General features: G+C 41.6%; 1 protein-coding gene across 1 annotated transcript in view; it reads left to right on the top strand.

The window, feature by feature from the left end:
* The window catches only part of antxr1d (ANTXR cell adhesion molecule 1d), a 34,242-nt gene that overhangs the window by 6,466 nt on the left and 13,982 nt on the right, over window positions 1-13,794 (top strand). Inside the window, exons 2-11 of the mRNA XM_088917942.1 lie at window positions 4,031-4,102; window positions 4,417-4,488; window positions 4,968-5,049; window positions 5,157-5,187; window positions 5,276-5,349; window positions 5,448-5,516; window positions 5,979-6,059; window positions 6,158-6,218; window positions 9,620-9,718; window positions 10,062-10,131. Coding sequence (XP_088774068.1) covers window positions 4,031-4,102; window positions 4,417-4,488; window positions 4,968-5,049; window positions 5,157-5,187; window positions 5,276-5,349; window positions 5,448-5,516; window positions 5,979-6,059; window positions 6,158-6,218; window positions 9,620-9,718; window positions 10,062-10,131 — 711 coding nt within the window. The remainder of the gene's footprint in view (window positions 1-4,030; window positions 4,103-4,416; window positions 4,489-4,967; window positions 5,050-5,156; window positions 5,188-5,275; window positions 5,350-5,447; window positions 5,517-5,978; window positions 6,060-6,157; window positions 6,219-9,619; window positions 9,719-10,061; window positions 10,132-13,794) is intronic.

Below are 13,794 nucleotides of genomic sequence, written 5' to 3'. Positions count from 1 at the left end.
GCTGTAAATATATCATGCTCAATATCAATAAAGACATGCTCAAACCTGTCAACTGTAGAATGAACTTTCATACTAGTGATCCAGCTTCACACTCCTGACGTTTCCACTATTAAATTGCATCGGGTGTGTTAGCAAACTTTGGCATTTGTGTTAAAGTGGTGTAAAATGTCCCATGGCACTGTTATTGCCATAAAAAAAATCTGTAATCAGTTCCTTGTTTATTTCATGGGGCTGATATAATCACACAAACGACATTTTGGTATTTCCTTGGAGTGAAAGGAGTATAATATCCTTTAAGAGTATCGGATCATGTGGAGTCCCATAACCTGAGAGGCCACAGAGCCTCTCTTTTTATAGACAATTAATGAGCTGAGATGGCCCTGGCTGGGACTGAAGCCTGCAGCCTAGTGCACAGCCAGCCTCTTCCTGTTCTGAGTCTGGGGAATTGCTGAACAGGTCTGAGGGAGCAGACAGGACCGGCTAAGGGAAAAGGTGTCACCGACGTTCTTCACAGATATGAAATTGGTGAAGACGGAGCGGTCTCAGTTTAGTTCCCAGTGTTCATTGATCCCAAACTGAAGAAAGAAACTGTGACAGTTTGGCACACATCACCTGCCACACTTAATAATGCCCAGTACCTTGATTCCATTCATAAATGTGGATTATTCGTTTCGTATAAACATTTTGCCTATGCACATGTATAGTTGGCGATGTGGTATTTTTATTGCCTTTGCACCCTCGTTATTTGCGCATCAAGGCTTCAATGAAACCGAATTGTTTTGATTAGTGGTTGCCTAGTGCTTGGGACATTGAGAGAAACAAAAACTTGCGAACTTTGCAGTATGCGCTGTGGTCTCCAGGATGTTGCCGTTTTGAAAGCGTTCCACATGAAAGTCCCAGAAATGCCAAAAAGAAAGTCGTGGGCTGGCTCCTCTGAAAGCAGAGCTTCAGCCGCTATTTTTACTGGAAGCATTGTCTGAGGAGATACAAACACGTCCGAGATGAATATTGGTCCCCTCTCTCTGATATCATCATGGAATTTCTGAGGCTAAAAGGACGGTTATTGCTGGGAACGTGTGGTCAAAAGCCTCATTCTTCTGGGTGAGGAAAAACAAAAATATTTAAAATGATTAGAGCTGTGAAGTGAATTTATTTGAGCAGCTGAGGGATGTTTCTTTAAAGGGTCTGTCTGTAATCCTACGAGTTTCCCGGAAATGTGAGCTGCACTTTAAACTTTACCCTTCAATCTATAAAGTTTAGTAAAGGCCTGAGGAGCGAAGGCCTGTATGCATCATCAGGCGTTTGGTACGCTTTGTGGATTCAATGGTACAGCGCTGCTGACAGATTTTAAGGGCGTGAAAAATACCATTCAGTGACTCTGGCCAAACCACAGAGATCAAGTCATACTTTGGCTCGGGGTGCTTATTTATTCTGTGAAACATGCTCTGTATTTGACAATATTGGAACTCAAATTTTGGTTAAGAATTCAATAGGACTTTTCCCTTGGTTATTCAGATTCAAGCCCTGCTACAGCAATATAAGAATGTTCTGAGAAAACAAAAATCAAGGTATCTTTTAAGTATTTGTTTTTCATCTTAGTATGTCCTACATACAGTAGTACATCTTTTTTCACTCTAGCCTATTTGATATAATGTTTTTTTTTTCTATTCTGATATCAGCGATAATACATTTTATTGCTGACTTTAGGGGAATCTACATAGAAGTGCATTTAAAACTGATAACACTTTAAAGAAAGGGTTGTGAGAGTCTGGAAAAAGCATGCAGTCATGTTGTTGAAGCACCTACCCTTGCTGGCTTCTTTCATGGATCTGCTGGATGGGCTTCTTCGGTCAACCAAATGGGCTTGATGGGTCAGATGGCCTTCTCTTGTTGGTAACCTTTTGTATGTTCTTAAACGTTGATGTAATTCAATATTCAAACAACATGCAGTATGATTTAGAGAAACCCAGAGCTCTATTAATCATCTGTATCCTTCCCTCACCAGAGCCTGCTATGTGAGCACTGGTGATCTCTTACCTCATTGTTTGATTCTAGTACTTGTATAAAATAAAGTAGATTAGAATTTATTAAAAATGTAGTAGTCTGTTGAAAGGATATAATAAATCTTCCAGGCTTAAATCATAAATCATTCGCACATTACATCACTCATATACTCTGTATCTTTATGTGAGAATCGTGATTTCTAAGCTTTTAGGGTTTCTTTTGTTTAACCTGTTCCATCACCTAAGGGGAAAGTGAAACGTTGAAAATTTAACTTAAACACAAGCTATCAAAATTAGATCAGAGAATACCACAGAAATGTCTCAACTGGATTTATTTTGCTTTCATCGTGGTTCTAACTAAGAAGCTACCCACATCCTCTCTTTCTTCTGTTTGGACAGGTGAGGAAAATGCAAGCTAGGCTACAATTTTACAAATCATTCAAAATGTACCGTTCCAAGAGCAATAAAATACTGAAGAGGTTTTACATGGGTTCACAAGTTAACCTTGGGTAAAAAAAACTAACGGGAAGCAAAACACAACTGAGTTCTGTGTTGGTGCTTTCTGTTGCATCAATATCAGCCCAATGTAATGTCATCATCTTTTCTGCTGTCATGTGGAGCAGACTGGTTTGCTGTGAGTTAATACCTTTTTTGTGTTGTACAGTTTAGGTTTTGCTATAAAGCTGCTTTGTAAATATTGATTACTTTAAAAGAATTTGTTGATCCTGTATAATTTTTATGAAAATACGATGTTAACCAACTAAAAGCTCTGAGTTGTTCCTGAGTTTCCCTGTAGTGGGAGCAGGTACAGTGACCATTTCTAAGAGTGTAAGACCAGTTACAAGTGAGAGGACCTCTGGCAGGTTGTCCGAAGTCTGCAGCTCAACCAGCACAGGCCGTGGTGCACTGAATGAGTTACTCATTCAGGAGAGCCAGTGTGGACAAGCTGCAAAAGCCTAAGGTGTGTTAAATAAAGAGCAAGGGTATAATCTAAATGCTTGAGCTTGTTCAAAACAATCCAAGCTGTAATAGTTTGATAGGCATGATTAAAGCTTTCCTATTCAAACCTTTTATATCAATCTGGAGGACAGTGCGGTTACGTCTTAAACAGTATGTATGTTTAAGGGCAGTATGTCCGTTTTCCATTTGAATCGCTTCAGTTTAATAGCACCGTTCGTTGTTTATTGGGGTATTTTTTTGATTGTTCTTACAAAAAAAAGTGCGAGTCGGTGTGTGTAGGAATGAGCCTCCAGGTCACAGGCGTCTGCTCCTGGAGCACCAGGGAATCAGCAATGTCCAGTGACCTTTCCTCACTTTGGTCACGTCAGGGTTAAAAGACCTGCCCAGTGCAAAAAAGGTTCCTCAACTCATTTCCTGCCTGTCTGCCTGCCCCGACGGGATGCTCCCAGGTCTCCTGAGATGAAATGCTGCGGAACAACGTCCAGCGCAGAGCATAGACTTCCTGCTTTTTTTTTTTTCACATGGGAAGTTAGCCGAGTCATCAATTAAGCCGTTCCGTCATTAAAATTTAATCCATTTTCGACCTTCTTCTCTCCAGAAAGGCACATTTCAGCTCTTAGAAGCTGAACAAATCCTGTTTATTTATAGCCTTTCCCAAACTGTGAATTCAATCCCTGACCATCTGTTCACCGGCAGGCCTCCAGTTTCTGAGGAGGCATGGTCTTGTGTCACTGCAGGATGAGACGCATACGTCTCCTATAAAAGCAATTAGCCTACATTCCGAGCGCCTGTGGGTCTGCAATTAATTACTGAGCCCAATTAATCGGAGGGGTGGAGCTGCAGCTTCAGAGCTTGACACACCATACAGAAACCAGAGAGGTGATGGCAGATTGGGTGGAATAGCAAATCGTTATTGTTCCTGACTTAAGTCCTTATTTGTTCTGGTAGAACATAAAATTGGTTTCAGTGCTTCATATTAGGATACAATAATCTCTTCATAGTGTGTAAGAAACAGTGAGCTCGATGTTACAAAGTATTGTAACTGTATCGGTGTGTTTTTTTTACAGATCTGGAAGTGTCAAAAACCACTGGATCGAGATATACTCCTTTGTTGAACATTTGGCAGAGAAGTTCATTAGGTGAGATACGTTAACATTTTACTTAAAGATTGTTGAACTGTGGTGTCTGGGTTCACTCGAGAAAAATCAGAGGGCTTCAGACAAGATCAGAGTCTGCCATATTTCTCACGAAGGACTGGTGAATTAACAGTGGAAAAAAAACAAATTTTCCCGTCTTCTTGAATATTCACCATCTGTATTTTCTTAAATTCATTTTCCCTGCTGTAGTTTATCTTACATTGCCCAGAAATGTTTGTATCATTTCAACACAGGCACGTGGTTTTGATGTAATTTAACCAATAACTGATGGATTATCTCTCCAACGCTCCTTCCAGTCCCATGCTGAGGATGTCCTTCATCGTGTTCTCAACCCGTGGGACGACGATCATGAAGCTGACCGAAAACAGGTGAAGCTTCGCTTTCATACTGATAACGTCTCCTGTTGTAAACATTTGAGTTTGATTTTTAAATGAATCTCCTGAAAGATTTCAATCAGGTCCAGATGGGGAGATTTAAGATGAAGGAAACAGTGAAAATGTCCTTGCAGCAGCTGCAGCAGTGTCTGTGTCCTGTGCTTGTGGTGGAGTTCGCTAGACCTGTCAATAAATATTTAATTTGCTGTTCCCTTCACAAACCCCTGCGGTCCTGTATGTGGGCCAGCCAGCAGGAGCTCCAAACCCTGGTTCAGTCACCCACCTACCCAGGCGTGGCAAGGTCTGGGATCCACTTCAACACTTCAGCCTTAAAAGCCTTGAAAATACCACCCTGCTCCTGTTTGTGTGCTGCCTGCACTGCATTGAAAATTGAGGCGTTCCAGCGATGAAGCTACATGATGATGAGTTTGTTGAAAATGTTTCTTTATACCTTTTTTCTTTTGCTCCTCAAGGGATGAAATAAGGAAAGGCCTTAATGCTCTCAGGAGAGAGATACCTGGAGGAGACACGTTTATGCATTTAGGACTGGAAAGGGTACAGCCTTCACTCCATAAAGCCCCTACTTCTTTTATACTGCATATAAATGTTGATTTTTTTTCAATTTGCTGTTTCAGTAACATTGTCTTATTTTACACTTGCAGGCAAATGAACAAATTTACCACGAAAATTATGGTAGGTCTCATTTGAAACTATTCACTGCCTATAGCTGGCAACATAGTCAGCAATTCTAAAGCATTTTTGTTTGGTTTCTGCATTGAAGGGACAGCTAGTGTTATAATTGCATTGACGGATGGAGAACTTAATGAACAGCAATTCTACCATGCACAGCAAGAGGTAAGTGAACAGTGCCGTCACATATTAATATAGAACAATATTAACAGGATTTGCATTGATCATTATGTAAATATTGTTTTTTACCAATCCAAACGCAGGCTGAGAGAGCTCGATCGTTTGGAGCCATTGTCTATTGCGTTGGAGTGAAGGATTTCAATGAGACACAGGTAAACCGGGCCCTGTGAGTTAAAACTACTGTAGCACACAAACAGTCCATTCCAGAATCCCCACCTTTGCCCAATCTTACACTGTCCCAGATTTATCCAGCTGATTAAGCAAAACCTTTATCCAAGCCCTCTCTTTTCCAAAAGACAAAACCCCAGTGACAACGTTTAGAATAAACTACAAAGCTATGAAAGGACTGTGCATGTTCCTTTTGCCCTCCTGGATGAGCTTGAAGTGATTTGTGTCCCCTGTTTTTTGGGAATGTGTTCGTTGTTTGTACAATTTAAGTGAATTTCAGCCCTTTATGTCATTGCATAGTTTTGCAATCACTCTTGCAAAGCACACAGGGCAGTTACTTTTAACGTAAGAAGAAGACATAAGTGATTTATGTAATCTGTCGAGAACTGGAGCTCAGTGAATGATGTGAGTAAATGACCACTGTAATGCTGTTTGTCCTTTTGTAGTTGGCCACCATTGCTGATACCATAGAACATGTGTTTCCAGTGATAGGAGGATTCCAGGCTCTCAGAGGCATGATTGATTCGGTAAATGAAGTGATTTTGTTTTATGAGCGAAATAAGTACTTTGTCTTTTTTGTTTCTAATCCCGATCGCTAACCGTTTCCCTTGGTGCTGTGTCCTAGATCCTCAGGAAGTCCTGCATTGAGATTTTAGCTGCTGAGCCATCAAGCGTGTGCGCCGGAGGTAAGAGCCCAGACAGGGGTATCGCGGAGACTGACAGCAGTGCAGTTTCCAGTTGTAGTCTAGCCTGCGTTGAGTCAGTGCTAATTTATGCGTAAACAGACAGTGGGGAGCAAGGCGCTCCCTGGAATTTAAGAAAAATACAAATCGACCATGTATGGAAAATGAGAGGCTGGCCGTGCTCTCTTGCCTGTCGAAACGATACGATGAGCATGTTCCTGGCGAGCGCACAGAAAAGGCCGTGTCACTCCAGATTCGTTGGGGGGTGAGCAAGAGAGGGGAGCTCTCTGCAGCGGCGCTGGAGTGTGAACGCTGCTCAGTGATGAAGACATTTTAATGACAGAGCCGAGCGGGGAAGATCTAGCGCTGAATGCTTTACAGGCATACAAATCAAAGTGCAGGGTCGTGCTTCCGATATTGAATTCGGGATTAGTAGGCTTTGACAATCAATACGCACCTGACTTTTTCTTTAATATACATAAAAGTATATTAAAGAAAAAAATAAATAAATAACACATTACATGGTTGTATATAAATAAAGAGCACTTGGCTAAGGCGTTTAAATCATAACATGTTTCGAAAGCGATTCCAAATATATTCATTAGTTCGTGATGTTTATTTCAAAAGATGCAGAGCAGTAATTAGCAACTAAGGCTCGGGTGAAAAGGTTTTTGATCTGAATTAGCCGCGGTGCAACTGAATATCTAATAAATCTAATAAAAAACAGAATTATGAACTGGAAAATAATAATAGTACCCGACAATGCAAAAAAAAAAACCCAACAACAACAACAACATTTTTTCTTTCATTATCAGTGTGGTACCTCTAGCTGCTTCCACAAATGAATTTTTTTATCAGCCTTCTGCAGCTAATTAGTGAGCCTGACAGCGTAAGGATGTCTAGCGAGATGCCGAGACGGAAGCTGGAGGAGTCCATGACAGTGCGCTTGCCTCCATCTCTTTAAGAGCTCCCTCCTTCTCCTGATGTGGCAGGGAGCGCTGCTATCTTTACAATCACGCTGATGTGAAGCGACCGGGACATGCAGCCTGTAAACAGGCCATCAGTTCGGAGCTGAAGGTGGCCGCTATAGAACTTGACAGCATCATTGCTCTGATTACGCTCGTGGTCCCCAGACGTGATTGAAAGGTTCTGCTGAATGTAGCATCCTACCGGCAACGTCAGCTCCCAGGTGTGGATGCAAGCAGTCAGCTCCTCATCAGAGCCGGGGAAGCCAAGCCGACAGCGCAGCCAGCGCGCACCAGCCCCAGCCCACCATCTCGCTGCCAGCGCTGCCCAGTTATCGCAGCGCTGACCTTTTTCCCTTCGCTATCTTGTCAAAATTGACAATGTATAATGTGACAGTAACGAAGAAAGAAAAGGACGCGGTCACAGCCAGGGCCCGAAATTAAAGAGAATTAGCCATTTGAACATACGGCCATCAGGTTAGCGGGATGCGGCGCGGCGCCGAGGAGAAAAGGGAGACCAAGCAGGGGCCTTTGGTCCGGAGAGTCATTTGCATCAGCGGAGCGCGGAGGCAGGGCGGCCTGCTGTCAGGGCGGGGGGAAGAGGTGCCGGTCGCGCTCCCAGTGGGTCAGGCCAGAGATGCGAACGGCCACGACGCGCTGACATTGTCAGGACTCTGCGGTTTTGACCAGAACCGACATTTGGATTGATTTTTAATTTTAGTGTCTGTTATACGTCAGAGCCCCCACACCAAAAGTCTACGTTTTTACCATAAAGGAATCGACAGCATACATAGCGTTTGTTACATACGTGTTAGAGCTGTGGATTTGATGTGGGATATTATGAGAGAAACTGGAGCAGAAGGATTCTGAGTATTTTTAGAATTACGCGTTGAAATACTTGCAGAAGTCTGAAGTGTTTTCAGTTACATTAATAAAACAGACTTCAAATAATGTGAGGATGTATTACTCTGTATATGAATGAGTGTACTGTACCATTTGCGCTGACACGTTTTGAGGGTCTTCTTAATTAACTGAGTAAGCATATCTGGTGTGTGTGAAAGACTGTGTATTCTGGAGCACACAGGGAGAATTGTCAGAGAATCTTCAAGTGGAAAAAAAACAATATCAGCGACCTTTAGAGATGTCCTGATGGCACAATGTGTGCGATACGCTTTTATTCAGTGAACTTCACGCTGTCATCTAAATTTTTAGATGCTGGACTGTTCACCCTTGTTTACCACCGTATACATCAAACAAAGTTGTGAAACTGTACAAGTGTAACGGAAAAAGCGGTTTGGTTCCTGCAGCTGGGAAGTCTTTTCCTTTCTTGTTTTTTTTTCCTAAAGGACTTTTCTGCTTTTAGACAGGCTTGGAAGTTGTTTTCTTTTTTTCTGCATCTGTGACATATGCTGTTTTCCGGCCTGTGTGTCGCGGAGCGCTGCCCGCGGGGAGGGAAAGGTCACAGATCCTCGGCTGCGGGAGGAAACTCCTTTGGCTACAGGAGTGAGAGGTTTTCCTGCACAGCGGCACTTGATTAGTAGCACCAGTGAATGATTTTTGGCTTTTTTTCACTGGTATTGTTATTAAATGTTAATGTAAGGATGCACCCAATAATGTGAGATGATAAATATCCTACACACTTGCTGTCTGCCCTGTGCTTGACCTTTTTAAAGCCTTTTTAAAGCACGAGAAGACGATGTGCAAAACAACTCCTGCTGCATAACCTGAGTAATAAACGTAGGCAGACAGGACACACTCCTATCAGAAAGTATATCACGTATCATGTGGCTGTGTCAGCTTCCTTTTAAGTAGTTTGGTCAAATTCTATTTACGACAAAACAAGTGGAGGAATATGGAGGGTAGTGTGCTGTATGCTTTGATGTTTGACTTGAAGTTGCATGGCTGAGGAAATGACAGAGGTGGCTGAAGATCGGTGCTGTCACAACCCCCCTGACTTATGAGGAATTAACCAGGGAGCTGCTGCAAGGGTGAAGATGGGGTGGAGGAAGGATGCATGGAGTCCTGGGCAGAAACATTTACAGTATACATAGTAGAACAGAAGTTTAGTATTACAATTTGACCTCCTCTCAAAATTTGATGAACCATTTGTGTTACAGATTTTAAGTGAAATATTCATCAATACATTTGCAAAATGTAGTAGGTATTTAATTTTTTTATTATATGTTTTTGTAATTGTTGAAAATCCATGATACTCAGAAGGGCTTTTAATTTATAAGCTCACTTAAAGAGATTGTTGTATGATGTGTTTCTTGTACTTTCTTGTTGCCACAATAACATCTACAGTATGTGAAAGTCATTGAACTAGGGATCAAATACATTTATTTATTTTTACTTTTGTAAATGTTGGGCGTAGAATGTTTTACTAATTGTTTCCCTTTACAGAATTCCAAACTGACATTTTACGTCTTTCCTTCCTAGAGTCCTTTCAAGTCGTGGTGAGAGGGAATGGGTTTTTACACGCCAGGAACACTGAACAAGTCTTGTGCAGCTTTAAAATCAATGACACCATCACCATAAGTGAGTGGTTCCTTCAGTTGTTTTTTGCTTTTTTTTCTATTTTGTTTTTTTATTTTTTCTAAATAAAGGCAAATAATTCCAGACTGCAACTGCAATGTTACTTAAATGTCATTGTGGATAAACAGCACAACAGCTACATTGTTAAAGTTCATTAATATCTCTATTTCTTTCAAATCTGCCTTATAAATGTTTATCAGATATTTTTAGCCAAAGTCACGGTAAAACAGTTTCTTTGTGCTTATATTATTATTGACAGCAAAATACTATGATTTGTATAAATGTTGTATCTGGGAGGAAAAAAATTCTCATAACAGAAGAAAAATCAACATTCTGTTTTTTGCAGATGAGAAGCCTGCGGATATAACAGATACATATTTACTCTGTCCAGCGCCAGTTATAGATGAGGTTGGAAAGTAAGTCCCTCTTCATTTTCTAATAAACACACACAAATGATACTTAAGTCTTTTATTTCTGCTCATTTTGGTTTGCTTGTAGCGGAGATTGCGAGACTTGTAGTGGAGATAAATAGCAGTAAAACAACGACATGAGCAGTGAGCACCGATGTTCCCTCTAAGCTGTGCGCATGTGTGTGCGCGCGCACACAGGTTATGAAATCAACCCACATAGGAAATTGAACTGCGCACAAAAAATTAAATTCCCCCCAAAAATGATAATAATAAAACAAACATGGTTATCAATCGAAAAATGCAAAATTGACCACATGAGACTGGCTGCGAAAGGCCCAACTTGGCTGTGTGCTTTATTACTGCTACTCGCTCATCGATATCTATGCTCTCGTAGTCTCGTACCTCCCTGCTCATGCTCACTCGACACTCAGTCTCTGTGACTGGGCTTGTTGAATCGCTGTCCCAGTCTTTTGGATTCTATGAGAATGACTATATTAACAAAAAATAATTTCAGGTTTACCATTTTACATACACTCAATGTAGTGCACACAAGTTTTTGGCACTAGTTAAAAAACTTGAAATTTTGGCACGCACGGGGCATTAAAAATTAGAGGGGACATTGGTGTGCACACAGGTGAAGTCCACTCAAAACTTCACAGGGAACAGAAAGTTTGACGTACTGAAACCTTCTTTATGTAACGGGTACTCCAGTAAGAATCATAGATTTTATTTTCTATAGCACCTTTCAAGATCCTACAGCTGGAGTACAATAATAATTTAAAGGCAGGATTTAAAAGTGTTGATTGACTCGTCAGGACCTGATAAGGGCTGGATCATTCCACAACTTTGTTGCAGCTATTAAAATGTTACTTGGGTTAGTTTCAGGATGCAGTAGGAATCATACTTTCATTCTTCTGTTCCTTCATGCAGTCGTAACCATCTCATGCAACATCCCTTTTATCAATCAGCAGTTCTCTTTCTAATGAGCAAAGACAAACAGCCCCGACGTATGGAGGCACAAGACAGGGATTCATCCAGTCGTGGGGAGAGGCTGGTATTGCACTGACTTGTGTGAGAAACTGTTCGGGAGTCCCTGTCTGTGCCCAGGGCAGCGATCATGCCACCCCAAGCATGAAACCTGCCGAACAAGGGCCCCAGTTTGAAAAAGATGTGTGAAGAGAGGCCTGAAGAAAGCCTGTAGCATTTTTTCCCCCCTGCAGCTCAGTCAGGCCTCACTTGATATTCATCCTTTACAGAGCTTGGTATGTAATTATGGTGGTTCTGGACACCTCGAGGAACGTTGGTGTGGAAACTTGTTGCAAGAAGTGTTTGGGATTTTGAATTCTGACAAGCTTTTCCTTTCTCTGGTTGCTGTTAAGTAAATGTGTCATTTATCTGGCCCCACACTTCTGTTCTTTTTCACCTTCGCTGAAAAAAAAAATCCTTAAATGCGTTCACATGACTGTGGTTGTGATGTATTTTAGCTTTCCTCCATATGACACCTCAGCTTCAAAAACAAGTCCTGGAAAAGTGTTGGTTACCAGTGATACCTGACCTTTCTGAACTACAAATGATGTACTGAAATGGCCATGAAATATGATGTCTTTTCTTTGAGTAATGCCTTTCATTATGCTGTGATATACCTTATGTGCCTTTTGGTTATCTTCTTTTTAAGTACAGTTCCAATGAACTTTATATATTAAAATATATATTTAAAAAACCTCAAGAGCTTAATGATTAAATCTGTTTTATGACTACGCAATTATTTCCCGTCATGTAAATTTAAAAGAGGAAATGTATGGATGATTATTGTATTGGAAATATATGGAAAACCATGCATAGACGGCAAGGCACAGGAATTTCTTATCCTAGCAGGAAATCCGGGAACCTTAATCATTCTTCCACTTGTACTGAGGCACATTGTGGTTTCTTATCGTTAAATAATTGTATTATACAAGCTCCGCCTGCACAAAGAGATTCACCATGTACTTCTATACACCTCCTGTATGACAAGCCTCCCGAGAGGTAGTGGTTTCTCTTGGCGCAACATGGCTCCGTCTCCTCCAGGTATGCTCCCAGCTATGAGACCTGGCAAGCACCCACATTTATTCTCTATTGAAGTGTAATGGCAATAATTATGGACCATTTGGGGTGTAATGGGGCCTAAGGCAAAACACAACCTATTATAACTGAGTGGATGAGTTGCAGGAGCAGTGAGGGGATGAGTAGAAAGAACTCAACTGTAAGAGCCAAAGGGACAATGCATTTGAGAATCAGCGGTGAAATGAATTACATTTGCTGGCAAATGGGTTATTTATACTGGCATGAGCACCGAATGCTTTTGGGTGGGAGAAACAGGAATGAGGAAGACGCAGAGTGCTCTCTGGTAATGCTCTGTGGAGTCTCCAGGCAGCATAGTGGTGGCAGGGTCCCTACAGTTCATTTTCTGATACATCAGAAACAGATATATAGGTGCTGTGCAGTCTAATCTGGACTGTGGATTGCTACACAAATGTTGCACACAGATTAGAGGCGTGCAAGCCTGCAGAATTCAGAAGGATTTTGTTTTTCTTCACAATTTTGAATCTGCCCATCTTCGGAGACTAGGCAGAGGAGCAGCTTCATACCAGGCAGGTATACTGGAGCAGATAAACCTTTACATTTGTGACAGATCTTGCATCGATCAACACAGGGGGCTGACTAGTGTTTTTGAAAAACCCTTCCCAGATCTTTTTCTAAGTTGAGTTAAAACTCAATGGATGTCACCCGCAACCAAAGCTTTTTTTCAGTTTTTCACCTGAAAAGGTGCTGCTTTAAAATTTCTGAACCGTTCTGCATAACATGGCAGATTATGCAAAGTGCTCCTGCTCAAACGCCAATTTACACTTTATAGGTACGACTCTAGCACATAGTGAATATATTTTAAAATATGCTTTGTATATTTAGTGCCGTGAGTGTCAATGTTTCGCCACACATTAACTGTGTTTTCACCCCCTAGTACAGTATTTTTACAATCCCATCACCTCCTCCAAACATCACTAGATATAAGCAATCATGCTAAGCTATGTCAGTAAACTATAAAATGATGTATTTCTCTAACTGTAATTAATATTGACAATAGACTAACATAAATATGGATATTAATTAATATTGACAACTGATATCCCCTTCTAGATACAGTTCCACTTGGGACCTTGTGCCCTATGCTTCTGGGTGTGAGGATGGCAATCCAACACAGATTGTAGTAAATATGGGAACAGATAGCTGCTCTTGAAACGAATAGTAACCAGGCATTTGTGAATGGAAGGCATGGTTTGAGGAAGCGAACCGTGGGGTGTTGTCCGGGGTGCACATGACTTGATTCAGATTTCTTCCGTGTTTCGTGTCGTACGGAGCGGCGGTGAGTGTTCTCATTCAAACGCGCCATGACTGCAGCCCTCCAGAACACGCTCTCAGAAGTCGGGGTGATCGACTGATTGACGCAAAACGAGATCGCGCTGTCACCGTGCGCCTTAACATCACTCCGCCGCATCCCTCCCAGTATCCCGCCTGGAAGGGCTAAACACGCCTTAGCAAGAAAAGATGTAAGGAGGCTGGAACTTTAGTCTGCCGCCACGCGCACGCAACAGTTGCATGTCACTGCTGTGCTCTTCCATTCTGAGGCCCCCC

The sequence above is a fragment of the Atractosteus spatula genome, chromosome 5 (assembly GCF_055471065.1).
Source record: "Atractosteus spatula isolate fAtrSpa1 chromosome 5, fAtrSpa1.hap1, whole genome shotgun sequence".
NCBI lineage: Eukaryota > Metazoa > Chordata > Actinopteri > Semionotiformes > Lepisosteidae > Atractosteus > Atractosteus spatula.
The sequence above is the reverse complement of the archived record's forward strand: the minus strand, read 5'-3'. Positions and strand labels throughout refer to the sequence as shown.